The sequence below is a fragment of the Marmota marmota genome, unplaced genomic scaffold, assembly GCF_001458135.2.
Source record: "Marmota marmota marmota unplaced genomic scaffold, marMar, whole genome shotgun sequence".
Lineage (NCBI taxonomy): Eukaryota > Metazoa > Chordata > Mammalia > Rodentia > Sciuridae > Marmota > Marmota marmota.
In genome coordinates this window covers 34524706-34543443 of record NW_026000026.1, presented here as the reverse complement: position 1 = coordinate 34543443, position 18738 = coordinate 34524706, and the positions used below count along the sequence as shown (strand labels likewise).

General features: G+C 40.5%; 1 protein-coding gene and 1 long non-coding RNA gene across 4 annotated transcripts in view; one reads left to right on the top strand and one right to left on the bottom strand.

The window, feature by feature from the left end:
• Pak5 (p21 (RAC1) activated kinase 5) overlaps nt 1-16407 on the top strand; it is a 290034-nt gene extending 273627 nt beyond the window's left edge. For all 3 annotated transcript variants that reach the window (XM_048811304.1, XM_048811305.1, XM_048811306.1), the window contains 3 exons: nt 9970-10095; nt 11620-11754; nt 14143-16407. In XM_048811304.1, coding sequence (XP_048667261.1) covers nt 9970-10095; nt 11620-11754; nt 14143-14298 — 417 coding nt within the window. In that variant the 3' untranslated portion in view covers nt 14299-16407. The remainder of the gene's footprint in view (nt 1-9969; nt 10096-11619; nt 11755-14142) is intronic.
• LOC125619048 lies at nt 1302-17547 on the bottom strand. The gene is made up of 3 exons (XR_007350519.1): nt 17411-17547; nt 16828-16832; nt 1302-1312 (listed from the first exon to the last, which is right to left on the bottom strand). It is a non-coding gene; the product is annotated as an uncharacterized LOC125619048 (long non-coding RNA).
• Nucleotides 17548-18738: the final 1191 nt, after the last annotated feature.

Below are 18738 nucleotides of genomic sequence, written 5' to 3'. Positions count from 1 at the left end.
TGTTAGCCTGAGGAATATCATTGCTAGCTGGAGTGACATAACCAGCAGTAGAAAACTGTTCAAGACTGAGTGTGTTCAGAATTCTCTTGAATGTGAAGAAGGGACTGATCAATATGGGTTTCAGAGAAAAATCACAGAGGAAATGAGATGTTCTTCATCCCCTGGAGTATACTTGAGAATTGAATATGTAGGAAGAAATATGAACAAAAACTCATATTTGGAAACAGACCAACTCTTTCCAATTTGCATGGAACTTTTCAGGTTTTAGCATTGGAAATCCCCCATTCTAGGAACCCCCTTGATGCTTAGGACTGGTGGCAGTACATATGAGAGCAACGAGGAATAAGGTTGGCTACATAAAAGAAAGCAGGTTAAGGAGCATCTTGAAAGGCAGTCTGGTGGGTTGTCAGTATATTCAGGAAGGCTTCTGTCATGATGCTGAAATGAAAACATGAGACCCTATGAAAACAAGTGCCCCTTACTCCTCACCTGACCAAGGGATGCTCCTTGTTCTTCTTTTTCCTACGTGAACTGTGGTCTCTGTTATAAGCTACAATGTGAGAACCAATAGCTGAGGATCTTGTTAAAATGGAGACTCTGACTTGATAGGTCTGGGGTGGGACTTAAGATTCTGCAAGTCTAATAAGCTCCCAGGTCATGTTGTTGCTGCTACTGGTGCTGCTGATGATTTGAGTAGCAAGACCCTGCATACCATCCCTCTCATCTCTTCAGACACCCTGTCAGCAATCCGTCTTCAACATCTACCACATTTCTAACTGCCTTCTTTTGACCTATAATTTTGCTCTTCAGTACAGGGTAGTGATTGAACATCTGAATCCTAGCTCTCCCATTCATTATAATATAAATATATATATATATATTTATAATTTGGCTTACTTATCTATAAAATGGGGATAATAATATTTCCCAGCACATTAGTTTCTTGTGAGCCGTTAAATGAGATATACATGAAAAGTGCTTACAGTGGTACCTCACATGTAGTAGCAGCTCAGTGAGGTTTAGCTAGAGTGTATTAGGCATACATTTTGAGAGTGTACTGGGACTACAGTAACAAAGCCCCCAAACTGAGTGGAGTTTTATTCTCTCTGAATTTAATTTAGTCTCACACAGTACAGGAGAACAGAAGACCCAAAATCAAGGTGTTGACAGATTTTGTTCCTTCTGAAAGCTTTGAGAGACAATCTATTATATTCCTCTCTCCTACTTTCTGAATGTTTTTGGTAATCCTTGGTATTCCTTGGCTTAGAGGATTATCACTCTAATCGTGGCCTCCATCTTCCTATGCTCTTCCCTATGTGTCTGTGTGTCCTTTTACTTATAAGGACACCAGTCATTGGATTTGGCACCTACACTAATCCACCCTGACCTCGCCTTAATTGAATATAGTTGCACCTCATATAATGACAAACGTACATTCTGAGACATGTGGTCACAGCCAGTTTGCTCATTGTGAAAACATTGTAAAGTATGCTTATGCAAACTAAGATGGCTGCAGCATCACGAGGCAAAGAATAGCAAGTTTGATTGAGGTCATCCAATGTGGAGACATAACTAGTTGGTGACACAGTTTGATGTTTTTTTTTGTTGTTGTTTTTTGAGATTTTTTTTTTTTTGTGTGTGTGTGTGTGTGATGCTAGGGATCAAATATAGGATCTTATGCATGCTAACTAAGCACAGTACCACTGAGCTATACCCCAACCCAAAATACAGATTTTAAATGGAGAGGAAACAAGTATAGGAAGAAAGAGAATATGCAGCAAGAATAGGCAAAAAGGAAAAAAAAAGTGAGGGTTGAAAGCATAACCCAAAGGAACATCAAAGTCTAAGGTATAGATGGCAGAGGTAGAGACAAAAAAAGAGAAAGAAAATTTAAACAGGAAGATTGAGAAAGGAGATTCAGAAAGTTATAGAATATCAAGACAGAACTCATGAGCAATAGTGGGGTGCTCCGGAACCTGGAGGAAGGATTTCCATCGCATGAGGATCGGCTATGGGGACTCAAACGCGAGAGGTTTGTCGCACGGAGGGTAACACGGCTTATTCAGCAAATCGCCCCGCGGCTAGAGTCTGCAGCGCGCGCTGGGATAGAGACGCAGGGTTACAGCGCTGCAGTTTCTGCCAGCCGTGCAAGCACCGTACTCAGGGCTGAATTCTGGGTTCGAGACGGGGGAAAGGAAGCGGTCCATCTCGGTTCTCCACACCGGTCAGACCACAGAGGAGGCCAGCAGCCACCATGATGGTAAACTGACGTCACCTTCCCTGTTTTCGACTGACCGCAGCTCATTCAGCCATAGATCAGGTAATTTCAGGCTGCAATTCACCTGCGGCTTGCAGACAGATTGCTAGGGTTCAGCGCCTGGGTGCTTCTTAGAACCTGAGCTTATCGGAGCGAACACCGAGCGAGGGGCGGCCGAGTTCCGGCTCCCGGAACTTCCCTAGACAGGGGCTAGGAGCCCGCGGAATCTGCTTCTCCGTACGGGTCCTGCTGACGGCCGGTCAGGACTCACCCGTTGCTTTGGTTGCCCGGCAAGGGGAACGAAATGCTGCCATTCGCATAGGATACCAACATGGCAGAGATCTGATGTCAGCAGAAAGCGGCGGAGGAGAGAACTTCATCAATTCCAGCGGTGACATAAGCAGTTGGTCTCCTGGTAGGGGGGGTGAGGCACAGACACCCGAGTCTCCTCAATTTGTCGTTGAGCCAGAGGGGAGAAGCCGGGCCGCTGCCAGCGCCCGGAGCAGGCCCAGCGGCTCGCCAGCGTGGTGACCGTGTGGCCCCAATTGGAGAGGAGGCGGAGCGGAGCCACCACTCGCACCCGCAAGGTGGGCAGACCCGCGACCCAGTGGTACATGGGCGTGGTAGGAGGGGCAGGGCAGAGCCGCCGTTCGCGCTTGCAAGGTAAACAGACCTGTGACAGCCGGGCAGGTCAGGCCCAGTGGCCTGCCAGTGCGCTACACATGTCACCCCAACTGGAATAGGGGCAGAGCAGATCCTTCTCCCACGCCCGGATCAGGCCCTGCCAGTGTGGTGGTCACGTGACCCTAATTGGAGTGGGGGCGGAGTGGGGGCAGAGCGGAACCTCCACTCGCGCCCGCAGGGTGAGCAGACCAGTGATCAAACTGCAGATCAGACCCAGGGGTCTGCAGGCGTGGTAGGAGGGGCAGGGCAGATCCGCCGCCCGCGCCTCCAAAGTAGGCAGACCTACAACAGACCGGCGGATCAGGCCCAGGAGCCTGCCGGCATGGTACAAACACCACCCTAATTGGAGTAGTGGCAGAGCAGAGTCGCCGCCCGTGCCAGGAACAGGCCCAGCGTCCTGCAGGCGGGGTAGTCACGACACCCCATTTGGAGTAGGGGCAGAGTAGAACCGCCGCCCGCGTCTGCAGGGTAGGCAAACCTGCAACCGACTGGCGGATCAGGCCCGGTGGCCAGCCGGCGTGGTACACTCGTCACCCCAATTGGAGTAGGGGCAGAACAGAGCCGCCGCCAGCTCCCAGAACAGGCACAGTGACCTGCCGGCGTGGTAGCCACGACACCCCAATTGGAATAAGGAGAGAGCAGAGCCGCCGCCCGCACCTGCAGGAAAGATACGCAAGCAGTATGAAAAGACAAGGAAAGAAAGGACCACAAGCAATGCAGGTCAACGCAACTTTAGAAGAGGTAACAGCTGCAGCAGATGGAATGTCAGATAAAGAATTCAGGATATACATGCTTCAGATGATCTGGAGTATCAAGGAAGACATTAAACAGCAAAATCAGACAATGAAAGATCACTTCGACAATGAATTACGCAAACAAATCCAGGAAGCAAAGGATCAACTATACAGGGAGATAGAGGTTATAAAAAACAAACAATCAGAAATCCTAGAAATGCAGGAAGCAATAAACCAACTTAAAAACTCAATGGAGAATACTACCAGCAGAGTAGAACACTTAGAAGATAGAACATCAGACAATGAAGACAAAGTATTTCAACTGGAAAAGAACATAGACAGCTCAGCAAGACTGTTAAGAAACCATGAGCAGAACATCCAAGAAATATGGGATAACATTAAGAGACCAAACTTAAGAGTCATTGGGATACAGGAAGGTACAGAGCTCCAAACCAAAGGAATGAGCAGTCTATTCAATGAAATAATACGAGAAAACTTCCCAGACTTGAAGAATGAGACAGAATCCCAAATCCTAGAAGCCTACAGGACGCCGAATGTGCAAAATCATAAGAGATCCACACCTAGACACATTATAATGAAGATGCCCAACATACAGAATAAGGAGAGAATTTTAAAAGCTACAAGAGAAAGGAAGCAGATTACATTTAGGGGTAAGCCAATCAGGATAACAGCTGATCTTTCAACACAGACTCTGAAAGCTAGAAGATCCTGGAATAACATATTTCAAACACTGAAAGAAAATGGGTTCCAACCAAGAATTGTGTATCCAGCGAAATTAAGCTTCAGGATGGAAGATGAAATTAAAACCTTCCACGATAAACAAAAGTTTAAAGAATTCGCAGCTAGAAAACCATCTCTTCAAAACATCCTCGCCAAAGCATTACAGGAAGAGGAAATGGAAAATAACAATGAAAACCAACAGTGGGAGGTAGGACAGTAAAGGGGGGGAAAATAATCAAAGAGGAAAACAAACCATGTTTAGTAACAGAAATAAACAAATATGGCTGGAAGAACAACCCATATCTCAATAATAACCCTAAATGTTAATGGCTTAAACTCACCAATTAAGAGACACAGGCTAGTAGAATGGATCACAAAACAAGACCCAACAATATGCTGCCTACAGGAGACGCATTTGATAGGAAAAGACATACATAGGCTGAAGGTGAAAGGTTGGGAAAAATCATATCACTCATATGGACTTCGGAAACAAGCAGGAGTGTCCATACTCATATCAAATAAAATAGATTTCAAGCCAAAGTTAATCAAAAGGGATAAAGAGGGACACTACATACTGCTTAAGGGAACCATACACCAACAAGACATAACAATCATAAATATTTATGCCCCAAACAATGGTGCAGCTATGTTCGTCAAACAAACTCTTCTCAAGTTCAAGAGTCTAATAGACCACCATACCATAATCATGGGAGACTTCAACACACCTCTCTCGCCACTGGACAGATCTTCCAAACAAAAGTTGAATAAGGAAACTATAGAACTCAATAACACTATTAATAACCTAGACCTAATTGACATATATAGAGTATACCACCCAACATCAAGCAGTTACACTTTTTTCTCAGCAGCACATGGATCCTTCTCAAAAATAGATCATATATTATGTCACAGGGCAACTCTTAGACAATATAAAGGAGTAGAGATAATACCATGCATCTTATCTGATCATAATGGAATGAAACTGAAAATCAACGATAAAAGAAGGAAGGAAAAAGCATACATCACTTGGAGAATGAACAATAGGTTACTGAATGATCAATGGGTTATAGAAGACATCAAGGAGGAAATTAAAAAATTCTTAGAGATAAATGAAAACACAGACACAACATATCGGAATCTATGGGACACATTGAAAGCAGTTCTAAGAGGAAAATTCATTGCTTGGAGTTCATTCCTTAAAAAAAGAAAAAACCAACAAATAAATGATCTCATACTTCATCTCAAAATCCTTGAAAAAGAAGAGCAAAACAACAGCAAAAGAAGTAGAAGGCAAGAAATAATGAAAATCAGAGCTGAAATTAATGAAATCGAAACAAAAGAAACAATTGAAAAAATTGACAAAACTAAAAGTTGGTTCTTTGAAAAAATAAACAAAATCGACAGACCCTTAGCGATGCTAGCGAAGAGAAGAAGAGAGAGAACTCAAATTACTAGCATACGGGATGAAAAAGGCAATATCACAACAGACACTTCAGAAATACAGAAGATAATCAAAAACTATTTTGAATCCTTATACTCCAATAAATTAGAAGATAGTGAAGGCATAGATAAATTTCTTAAGTCATATGATCTGCCCAGATTGAGTCAGGAGGATATAGACAACCTAAACAGACCAATATCAATTGAGGAAATAGAAGAAACCATCAAAAGACTACCAACTAAGAAAAGCCCAGGACCGGATGGGTATACAGCAGAGTTTTACAAAACCTTTAAAGAGGAACTAATACCAATACTTTTCAAGCTACTTCAGGAAATAGAAAAAGAGGGAGAACTTCCAAATTCATTCTACGAGGCCAACATCACCCTGATACCTAAACCAGACAAAGACACTTCAAAGAAAGAAAACTACAGACCAATATCTCTAATGAACCTAGATGCAAAAATCCTCAATAAAATTCTGGCGAATCGGATACAAAAACATATCAAAAAAATTGTACACCATGATCAAGTAGGATTCATCCCTGGGATGCAAGGCTGGTTCAATATACGGAAATCAATAAATGTTATTCACCACATCAATAGACTTAAAAATAAGAACCATATGATCATCTCGATAGATGCGGAAAAAGCATTCGACAAAGTACAGCATCCCTTTATGTTCAAAACTCTAGAAAAACTAGGGATAACAGGAACATACCTCAATATTGTAAAAGCAATCTATGCTAAGCCTCAGGCTAGCATCATTCTGAATGGAGAAAAACTGAAGGCATTCCCTCTAAAATCTGGAACAAGACAGGGATGCCCTCTCTCTCCACTTCTGTTCAACATAGTTCTCGAAACACTGGCCAGAGCAATTAGACAGACGAAAGAAATTAAAGGCATCAAAATAGGAAAAGAAGAACTTAAATTATCACTATTTGCAGATGATATGATTCTATACCTAGCAGACCCAAAAGGCTCTACAAAGAAACTATTAGAGCTAATAAATGAATTCAGCAAAGTGGCAGGATATAAAATCAACACGCATAAATCAAAGGCATTCCTGTATATCAGCGACAAATCCTCTGAAATGGAAATGAGGACAACCACTCCATTCACAATATCTTCAAAAAAAATAAAATACTTGGGAATCAACCTAACAAAAGAGGTGAAAGACTTATACAATGAAAACTACAGAACCCTAAAGAGAGAAATAGAAGAAGATCTTAGAAGATGGAAAAATATACCCTGTTCATGGATAGGCAGAACTAACATCATCAAAATGGCGATATTACCAAAAGTTCTCTATAGGTTTAATGCAATGCCAATCAAAATCCCAACGGCATTTCTTGTAGAAATAGAGAAAGCAATCATGAAATTCATATGGAAAAATAAAAGACCCAGAATAGCAAAAACAATGCTAAGCAGGAAGTGTGAATCAGGCGGTATAGCGATACCAGACTTCAAACTATACTACAGAGCAATAGTAACAAAAACAGCATGGTACTGGTACCAAAACAGGCGGGTGGACCAATGGTACAGAATAGAGGACACAGAAACCAATCCACAAAACTACAACTATCTTATATTTGATAAAGGGGCTAAAAGCATGCAATGGAGGAAGGATAGCATCTTCAACAAATGGTGCTGGGAAAACTGGAAATCCATATGCAACAAAATGAAACTGAATCCCTTTCTCTCGCCATGCACAAAAGTTAATTCAAAATGGATCAAGGAGCTTGATATCAAATCAGAGACACGCCGTCTGATAGAAGAAAAAGTTGGCTACGATCTACATACTGTGGGGTCGGGCTCCAAATTCCTCAATAGGACACCCATAGCACAAAAGTTAATAACTAGAATCAACAAATGGGACTTACTCAAACTAAAAAGTTTTTTCTCAGCAAAAGAAACAATAAGAGAGGTAAATAGGGAGCCTACACCCTGGGAACAAATCTTTACTCCTCACACTTCAGATAGAGCCCTAATATCCAGAGTATACAAAGAACTCAAAAAATTAGACAATAAGAGAACAAACAACCCAATCAACAAATGGGCCAAGGACCTGAACAGACACTTCTCAGAGGAGGACATACAGTCAATCAACAAGTACATGAAAAAATGCTCACCATCTCTAGCTGTCAGAGAAATGCAAATCAAAACCACCCTAAGATACCATCTCACTCCAGTAAGATTGGCAGCCATTATGAAGTCAAACAACAACAAGTGCTGGCGAGGATGTGGGGAAAAGGGTACACTTGTACATTGCTGGTGGGACTGCAAATTGGTGCAGCCAATTTGGAAAGCAGTATGGAGATTTCTTGGAAAGCTGGGAATGGAGCCACCATTTGACCCAGCTATTCCCCTTCTTGGTCTATTCCCTAAAGACCTAAAAAGAGCATGCTACAGGGACACTGCTACATCGATGTTCATAGCAGCACAATTCACAATAGCAAGACTGTGGAACCAACCTAGATGCCCTTCAATAGACGAATGGATAAAAAAAATGTGGCATTTATACACAATGGAGTATTACTCTGCATTAAAAAATGACAAAATCATAGAATTTACAGGGAAATGGATGGCATTAGAGCAGATTATGCTAAGTGAAGCTAGCCAATCCCTAAAAAACAAATGCCAAATGTCTTCTTTGATATAAGGAGAGTAACTAAGAACAGAGTAGGGACGAAGAGCAGGAGAAGAAGATTAACATTTAACAGGGATGAGAGGTGGGAGGGAAAGGGAGAGAGAAGGGAAATTGCATGGTAATAGAAGGAGACCCTCAGGGTTATACAGTGGAGGAGGTAGAGAGAGAGGAGGGGAGGGGAGGGGAGAGGTGGGGAGGGGGGAGGGTGGAGGATGGGAAAGGCAGCGGAGCACAACAGACACTAGGATGGCAATTTGTAAATCAATGGATGTGTAACTGATGTGATTCTGCAATCTGTGTATGGGGTGAAGGTGGGAGTTCATAACCCACTTGAATCAAAGTGTCAAATATGATATGCCAAGAAATTTGTAACGTTTTGAACAACCCACAATAAAAAATTAAAAAAAAAAAAAAGACAGAACTCATACCTTAGAGACTATATCTTGGATCTATAGAGAATTTTAACTTCAAATATTAATTCTGCACCACTGCTAAACAATGCCCAGTGTACTATTTCCTTTTGGATTCTATCACCACTAACAACTAAGCGGCCCACTGATGTTCTGGTTGGTAAGGCCACCTGAAGTTCAGAGCAGGTCATCCTGACCAGGAAGTGTGCCTCCCAGAAATAAACCAAATCCCGATCATTTAGAATACACAAGCCAACCGGTGTCTAACAGTGCATTATGTTCTTAAAAGGACAGGAGCTTTGTGCAAGAATTTTCAAAGTTCGTTTTCTTTTTGACCATATCTGAGTCCTTAGTATCTGCTCTTTCCCTTCTTAGCTTGACCTCCACCTTAAGGAACTGTCAACCATGTGCTGACATCCAGTTTCTACACCTGCATTTCCACTCTGAGATGTTTACATTGTTAACTTCAGCTGTGCCCTGGGACAAAGGAGCAAAACAAAAAGGGAAGGGGAACCAACGCTTTAAGTGATATCTTGGCATCCTAGATAAATGAATATCTTCCGCTACCTCAGACACACTAAAAAAGAGGGTGGCTGTTTAAATCATCACATGGTACATAGAATTCTCAATGTGTTCAAGAGTCTATGCTACAGCAATGTGTACGAAATTCCCCTCACAAATAGCAATTTACTTACACTAAAGCATCATCTGTTATATTCAAGTTATGGGTTTGAGATTTATTGAATAGATTATACATTTAATTTGTGAGAGTTTTTTGTTGTTTTGTAATTTTATGGAAAGATAAAAGCAGCTAGAGTTCAAGCCTTTGGAAGTCAACTCTGGTAGACCTGTAAAAAGTTTTTCCATTAAAATGGATTTGTGCCTTTCCAGTAAAAGGGTCTTGTGACCTCTTCTCTGATGTTTCTGAGGCTGGTTATTGAATTTGAATTTGATGCTCTTTATGTCTTTATTTCTAAGTAAATATATTCATTTTGTTGTATGCCTAGCAGACAGTATTTTCAAAGTGTCCATTTATGGTTTTCCTTTTCTTTTCAGATAAAGCTATCTGACTTTGGTTTCTGTGCTCAAGTTTCCAAAGAGGTGCCAAAGAGGAAATCCCTGGTGGGCACCCCTTACTGGATGGCACCTGAAGTTATTTCCAGGCTACCCTATGGGACAGAGGTAAGGGCAAAACAGGCATTTTTTCAAAAGTGGCAGTGATGCTGTGTTCTGACATTTGGTGACCACAGACAATTGGAGCAATGACTTTTGACACCACAGTTGATTCCCACTCACTGACTTAGGACAGAGTAGGCTGAAGTGACATTGGCCACTACTCGGAATATTACCATAATATTTATCCAGGGGCTTTTATTGCAATCCTACAATGTATATGGGAGTTGGGATGGGAGTCCCACTCTTAAATAGGTTCTGGAGATGCTAAAATTAGCAGGCATATTTCATAGAAAGGCAAGAGAATCAGAGAAAATGGCACAAGTAGAGGTAATATTTGATTGAGCCATAATGACCTCTAATAGAAAAAGATCATGTGACTATCATAACATTCAAAACTACATCCTAATTTATATTTTTTCTGGAAAGCAAACAATAATCTATGAAGGGATAGGACTTGGATAGGTGAAAGTGAGCTGCCACAGGGAGTGAAAGAAAGGCCTTCTAGGGAGGGAATAACATGAGTAGGAGCTCTGAGGCACACAAGGCTACATCCACATGGAGCCCAAGCAGCCAGTTCCAGCTGAGTATAGAGTGTCCACATGTTATGGTGCAGCTGGTGATTCTGAGAGAGGAGAAGCCTGGGAAAAAGTGGCATGAACCAGTACATGAAGAATGCAGGCATAAGTTAAGGCCGAATCTGCTCTTTCCCTTCTTAGCTTGACCTCAGAGGAACATTCAACTTGTTTGTCTCATTGTCGTTCCAAGAGATAAATTCTCAGCAAAAGTCACTGCCAAGAGGTATAATAGTAATGCAGCATACAGATAAGCAGAGTAATGAACCTGTAACAGGGAAGTACCTGGATCTGGGAATTCATAGCACCCTTATAGCTTCTCCTTGTCCTCCCTTCCCATTCTTCACTCAGAAAGAATTTCTCAGCATCCCTTCCTTTTTTTCTCTCTCTACTCCCTAGAGATGGTTTATATAAAGCAGGGTTTTGTGCATGCTGCTTCAAAACAATAAAGCATAAGGGGGAAATCCCAAAGTAGGTAGGAAAAGAACTATTTTTAAAAACCAAATTATTAAAAAAAATTGGTGTGTGTTTTGCATAGTATGCAGTAGCTCCATGCAGTTTGTTATGAAAATGTCAAAAACTTTTCTTATGATTTTTAAATGCAACTTTATTTTCTATTTTCATAGCATTAAAATTTTGGATTTTTGAATCTTCTCTGAAAGGCAGTTAATTACAGAATTTAATAGAGTAAAAATTGAAGTACCGAACTTCAGAATGTTAAGTTATTCATTTATTACTTATTGGTGTGAACTTCACTGACACTTTTTAAAAGCAAAAAGAGAATCAAGGACCTCAGTAATCTAACAAGTCAGCTGATAAATCTGAGTTGCAAGTTTTGAGAAGTTACAAATACCATATTAAGTTATGAATAAGTAAGAATCTATTGGGTTCCATGGACACATCCAGCATTTCAGAGTGTTCCCCTTACCTGTCATAACCAGTGTGTTGTGCCCAACAGGTGGACATCTGGTCTCTTGGGATCATGGTGATAGAGATGATTGATGGTGAGCCCCCCTACTTCAATGAGCCTCCTCTGCAGGCAATGCGTAGGATCCGGGACAGTTTACCTCCAAGAGTGAAGGACCAGCACAAGGTGAGTAGTGTGTATTGCTAGGTCCAAAGTAGATATCGGATCTTTCAGCGTCTCTGTGGCTTCAAAGACTGGCATGCCACACTCAGTGGGCAGGTAGATTCTGGTGTAAGAGCATATAGCCTCTGAAATTAGTCACTCAGATTCAAATCTCTGCTCTTCTGTTCATTCATTGGGCTTTGTGATTCAGCCTTTCTGGCCAGAGTTCATATGTAAAATGTTGTGGGATCATTTCATGTTTCAAGGGGCTGAGTGGAAGAGTGAATCAAGTGCTCCATTCAATACTCACTCCTTGAGCACCTGTTACCTGCTGGGGACTTCTAACTACTGGTAATGTTGAGGTGAAAGACCCCAGATTTCCTATCTTTTACATAACTTGCATTCTAGTTGGAGGAGGAGATAATAAACTATAAGCAAATGGATGAACAAAATAATTTCTATGAAGAAAACAAAGCACTGTGATATAATGGTATGCACAGGAGAGGGGATTGAGAACTGGTTTAGGTAAAAGAGTCAGGGAAGCCCTTGTTTCTGACAAGGATCGGTAAACAAGGATCTGGAACTCAAATGGAAAGAAGGCAAAAATCTTGCAATGGTATGGGAGACCAATGTTCCAGGCAGCAGGCAGAGCGACATCAAGTACAAGGACCTAAAAAGCTAAGAAAGAATAAGGTTTATATGAGTATGTCAAAGTGAGCCAGGGATAAGGGTAGAACATGTCAGAGAGGTGTGCAGGGACTGGGTCATGCAGTGATGAAGGGGGCATGTTAGTGTAATACATGTAAGAGACCCAGCAGGGCCTTTCCTAGTTCCCAAAACATGTGGATCTAGGCCAATCTCAGGAAAAATTATGAGAAGTCCAAGAGCTACCACATAGCAAAGAGGTCAGCTCCCTGCAGGGCTTGCTGAGAAAGGGATATGTCCCCAGGACCCTTCTGTAAACACTGACCCAGCCACACCTCCCTCCCATCTGCTTAGTAATAAGAGAGAATGTGAGGCTGTCTTATAGGGGAGAATACCTTGGGGTTTTTGTCCTTATTGTTGTTTGGTTATTTGGTTTGGGGGGGTTGTTTTTGTTTGTTTGTTGGTACCAGAGAGGGATTGAAAGCAGGGGCGCTTAACCACTGATCCATACCCCTCGCTTTTTTTTTAGTTTTTATTTTGAGGCAGGGTTTCACTGCTCAGGGCATCACTAACATGTTGAGGCTGGCTTTGAACACACAATCCTCATTTCTCAGCCTCCCAAGCCACTGGGATTACAGGTATGCAGTATTGAGCTGGGCTGGGGAGAATACTTTATAATGGTAGAGTCTCCTCTTTCCTCTCACCTGAACCTCAGGAAAGAGCATTAGATTCATATAGGTTGTGTGAACCTGCAAAATAAAAATAAAAATGAATAAAAATGGAACTACTTGAGCTGAATAGGAAATTAAATTGTTTACTGGGTTGGACTAAGTTTAAATAATGAGAAGTAACAAAAGCTGTATTATAAGAAAATAGTCTTACACCCAATAGAAATGAGTGCCAGTGTTCTTCAAAGCCATCTATGAGAGGTGTCTTTAATCCTAAAGGTCAAAAGCTGGAAACTCCCAAGATTATTTCCCAAATGGATACACAAGGTGTGGTATAATTGGGCAATGAGTACCACACAGCAATGAAAAGGATGAAATTTTGGTCACACACATTGGGAATGAATCTCACATACACAATGTTGAATGAATGAAGCCAGACAGAGAAGGGTCCATGGTGCCTAACTCAATTTCTATAAAGTATAAAAGCAGACAAAACTAATTTATGCTACTAGAAGTCTATAGGATAGTTAGCTTTTGCTAGGAATGAATATTGGCAGGAAGGGGGCCCAAGGTAGCCTTCTAGAAACCTTGACGGGAGAAAATAGATGTAAAGATATGTTAAAATCTATTGGACCATTCACTTGGTGTGTATGCACTTGAATGTAGTTAATATATATATATGAAAAAGTACATAGTAATCGAGACTTCTTTCCCTTCAAGAGAGGGGTGTCCACAGAGCCCAAATGATCGTAGTTGCTAGAAAAATAAGACTATTCCATGTTTATACTGTACTTCATTGCCTGTGTGACCAGCACTTGTACATAGTAATCATGCAGTTGTTGCTGTTGTCCCTATTATTGCCAGTACTATTTTATTTGGTAAATAAGATTTTATTCTTAATTGTACCCTTATTATTTCAAACTTAAATAAAAACATCATGTGTTAATAAAGACAATGCCTTCTTTTCTTTCACCTGTCTTTCTTCCTAACGCAACTAGTTTCTAGAATTTGAAGCCGTTGCCAGGACTGGGAAATGATTTTGAGGACTGGGGTCAGTGTCTGTGTTAGTTCTCAGGATGCTATCTGTATGTTTTCACAGGTCTCTTCAATGCTCCGGGGATTCCTAGACCTCATGTTGGTGAGGGAACCCGCTCTAAGAGCCACAGCCCAGGAACTCCTTGGACATCCTTTCTTAAAATTGGCAGGTCCACCATCTTGCATCGTTCCCCTCATGAGACAATATCGGCATCACTAAGGGCATCACTGAGCAGAGGATTCACGTAGGTGACAAAAACTAAGCAAGGATGTGAGAATAATTCAGGAGAACATAAGAAAAACCACAGATCATACAAAAGGCCTGTGCATTCTAGACCAGCTGATTGGTGGGACAGTGCGATGACCGGCAGGGTTCGACAGACCAGGGCATCTTCTTGTGTCTTAAATAGGCATCTCTCCACTGACAGCTGGCATGGTCATTTGGAGTATGGCTTTAATAAGTCATTATTATATTTTTCAGCCCTTCATCCAGCAAATCAGAAGGACTCAGTACAAACTCCGTTATGTTATATCCTAGCCACATGCAGGGTACCACATAGGATTTTCTATATTGAAAGAATACTTTTCTGGCAAAAAAAGAAAAATAAATTTAAAAAAAAGAAAGAAAGGAAAACAAAAAGCACTTTTTTCTTAATGGTAGCAGTGTAATGTATTTTGCAATGAATTTGTAATTTTTCTGTACAATAGTTTTGATAATTTATAGTACTTTGATGTCACGTAGCCATTGTATCAGTTGAAGTAATACTTGTTTACTAGCAGGAGTTTGAACAAAGCCTTTCCTACTTTTTTATCCCTTTCAGAGAACCAACGATTCTTTAGGAACTTTGAATACTGAATGACTCTCAATCACCGTCAGCTTTAGTAGAATATCTTTCTTATCTTAACAAGTGTCTTATGTGATGGAAGAAGAGTTAAGAGTGATGGTTGATGGTGTACACATTTCATTTATCCAACCAAAAAATGATGAAATAAAGTTTGAGCCACATTAAACCACCAAACTATTCCTTGGGATAAAGCTAAATATTTTGAAAAAATCACATTTTCCTTCAAGGCTTTTAGAAGCAAACCATTTCTTGCACATCAGGATGTTTCCCTTAGTGGCATACCCTCAAATGGGAATGCCATCCCCTTGTGGCCAAATTTCCCTTCCAGGGAGCAATTTCAATGCTAGGATCATTGGACTCATTTCCCCCACAATTGAATGTTTCAGTGAGACCGTGGGAATTTCAGGCTCATAAAGGGAGATGAGAGTGAACAAGGCAAGATGTTTGGTTTCATTGATCACTGTTTTAAAACTCTGTATGCTAGCACACCAAACTCTTGTCTGTATTTACCTTTGTACCACAGTATTAATCTCTATTGTTCATGTATTGTGCTGGAAGTCTGAACTGATGCTAGAGGATGAATTAGAAAGGGGGTATTTTACCAGGTATGATCTGACTCAGTTTTAACCATGTTATGAAGTGTTTCTGACATAGGAGAATTTGTGCTGCTGTCTAGGTCTTCTTGAATGTTGATAAAAATGAATGACTACTACAATACATTTTGTGTTGCTTGTTGGATGAATTTGCATGTTAACTGTAGGCCAATATAGATTTGCCTTTAAAACTCTGGAAGAGCTACATAGTCATCATTAGTTTCTATTAATTATGCATCAGACAAAAGCCATTTGTTACCAAACTGGAAAACCAGAGGCTTTTCTTAATGACTTCATATACTGTAACAGATATAAATTTAAATTTGCAAAAATACTCTGGTTACTCTAAGCATAATTAAGGACTTTTTTGTAATATTAATAGGTTGCTAATTATTTATTATAGTTAAAAGGGAGGGGAGGCATAAAAATGACCTTCTATGGTTTAGATTTACAGTTTTCCCCCAAACTGGAAATGCCTCACCATCAATAGGATCTTTAAATTTTTTTGGTTCATAAAATAGCAAATTGATGTTTTATGTAAAATATTAAAATATTAATATAAATATGTAAGAATAAAAACCTAAATACAGACAATGGCAGTCCTAAAAGTTAATGAAATAGTTTGTCTTAATTTAAGCAGGACTATGTAGAATAAGATAGAAAAGAAAAAGAAATCCTTTTTTAACCAGAACAAACATTTAAAAAAAAACTGCAGAAAACAGTGGATTTTGGATTCAGACATTTTTGACAATGTAATGGAAATTTTTTCATGTAACTTTCTTATTATTGGCTATTTTTTAAAGTGTTCATTGAGTTTACCAAAAGTTACTGTAGCTTAAAAGGATCTGTGGCAGAAACTGCACTTGCAAATAAAAATAAATGTTTGCCTTTTCCCCATTGTGTTTTTGGCCTTATTGAATAACCAAGGATGGTTTATTTGTGATTGTGGGGAGCGTAAAGGAGTTGGTTTAAAGTTACAGGTGACAGGACCTGGGATTGTGGTTCAGTAGTAGAGTGATTGTCTGGCATGTGTGAAGCATTGGGTTCAATTCTCAGCACCACATATAAAAAATAATTTTTAAAAAGAAATCTGTCAATAGGGTTTTAACAAGGCATTAAAAAAAAAGTTACTGTACAGGAACTAAAGACAAGTCTCCCCATCCGCAGAGGTTACAAAGAGTGTCAAACTGTGATATAAGATAACACCATTGAGAAAAAAAAATTATTCAAATATGGAAGACTTAGTTTAAGGAAAGGGAGATTCAGGGTTAAGGACTCCCATTCCATTTCCCAGTCCCAAAGATGCTAAACTATCTCTAAGCTTTTATCAACAAAAAAAGGCAGAAAAGACTTAGATTAGAAAAGGGAGTGAAAGCTCTCTTGGCCTGGAAGAGAACAATGGTCCCCTCCTCTGTGTGCAAAAGGAGACATTAACTAATCCCAGGTATGCTTGTATATAAAAAGTCCATCTCTCATCTGGAAATTTTGGAAGATGAAAACCCTCAGGGAGTCACCTGAGAGGGAGATGAGAAAGGACATAGTGTGATTTGGGCCAAGGAAGAGGAAGATGGAGGCCACCTCCTTGGACAGTCTCTTCATCCTTTGCTCAGATAGAAGAACACACCTAGTTCTCTAGGCTATGTTTGATGGAGCATGGAGAAGCAGCAGAGAATATGTCAAACCATTTAGTTAAGTAATGAGATGTCCAACTCACAGAGTGTATTAGGGGCATGTAGCATAGAGAGAGTTGCTTTTCTGCAGGGTGCAGGGGTCAGAGTGAGATGAAACTTATAAGAGCCACATATATCATCTATACCAAGACCAGTCTAAATAGCAAAATTAGAATCAGGCATCTCACGTCTCCTCTTGAATCAAATCCATCCAACTGGGAGACGTGAAAGTTATCATGGCCACAAACCGAATAGAAACTCTGGATCCAGCACTTATCAGACCAGGTCGCATCCACAGGAAGATTGAGTTCCCCCTGCCTGATGAAAAGACTAAGAAGCGCATCTTTTAGATTCACACAAGCCGGATAACCCTGGACGATTTAATTATGGCAAAGGACAACCTCTCTGGTGCTGACATCAAAGCAATCTGTACAGAAGCTGGTCTGATGGGCTTGAGAGAACGTAGAATGAAAGTAACAAATGAAGACTTCAAAAAATCTAAAGAAAATGTTCTTTATAAAAAACAAGAAGGCACCGCTGAGGGCCTCTATCTCTAGTGAACCATAGTTGCCTTCAGGCGTTTTCTTGACCCCTGAGAGGGTTGAGTTTGGGGAAGTTGCCCAGAAGAATCCATGTTCCTGTTGATTTTTATTAGCAAAATATCCTGTGTATCTTCTGGAGTACGACATATAGGATGCCCATTGGGCACCTTCTGTTGGTCACTGTGCTGCTCTCTGTTTCGGAATAAAGTGTGCTCTTTCACAAAAAAAAAAAAAGAATTAGGCATCTCTATTTCCTCCAACAGCATCTCAAGGCAGCCAAGAACAGTCAGCTAGTCTATAAGAACCTCCCTTCCTTGCTGGTTCCCATAGAATTGGGCCATATGTTAGCGTGATACCCCATGATTTGGGAGAGAGTTTAGAAGACAGAAAGAGGGAGTAGAAGAGCGTACCATGTATCCTCCCGTCCCCATGCTGCTACCTCTCCCTGGTACAGCTGCAGTCTGAGCAAAGGAGAGGTGTTATTTTTTTTTAATAAGATTGATTTTCTAAAAATTGGATTACATACATGGAATCAAGCAGAATTGTGGTTGTGTCCGTATTATCCAATGGGAAGAACACACTCAGTATCAATTACTGAAAAAATAAAAATCATTCTATGAAGTTAACAACTCCTGGGTCAAACTGATCCAAAAGAACAGCACTGTGTCATCAAGGAAATGGTATTGAGAATCTGGGGAAAGAGAAGATTGATTTGATTTGAAGCAGATACAAAATGTACAAGCAAAAAGAATTTTGTAAAAGTGACATGGTATTAGTACAAATCCACGGAGTGCAGGAAAGGCATTCAGTTTCAGTCTTCAAATGTGTGCATTTTATATTTACATTTTGAGTTTATGTTATGTTGGTGTGGGATATAACAAAATAAGAGCCCAGAACAAACACTTAAATAGATATTCTTTTTTGGGGAGATTATCCTGAGAATCTTCATTCACATAGTAGAGTGTAGAGAGGAAACAACGAGGAGCAGTAAAAAGAAAAAGAAGTGCAGT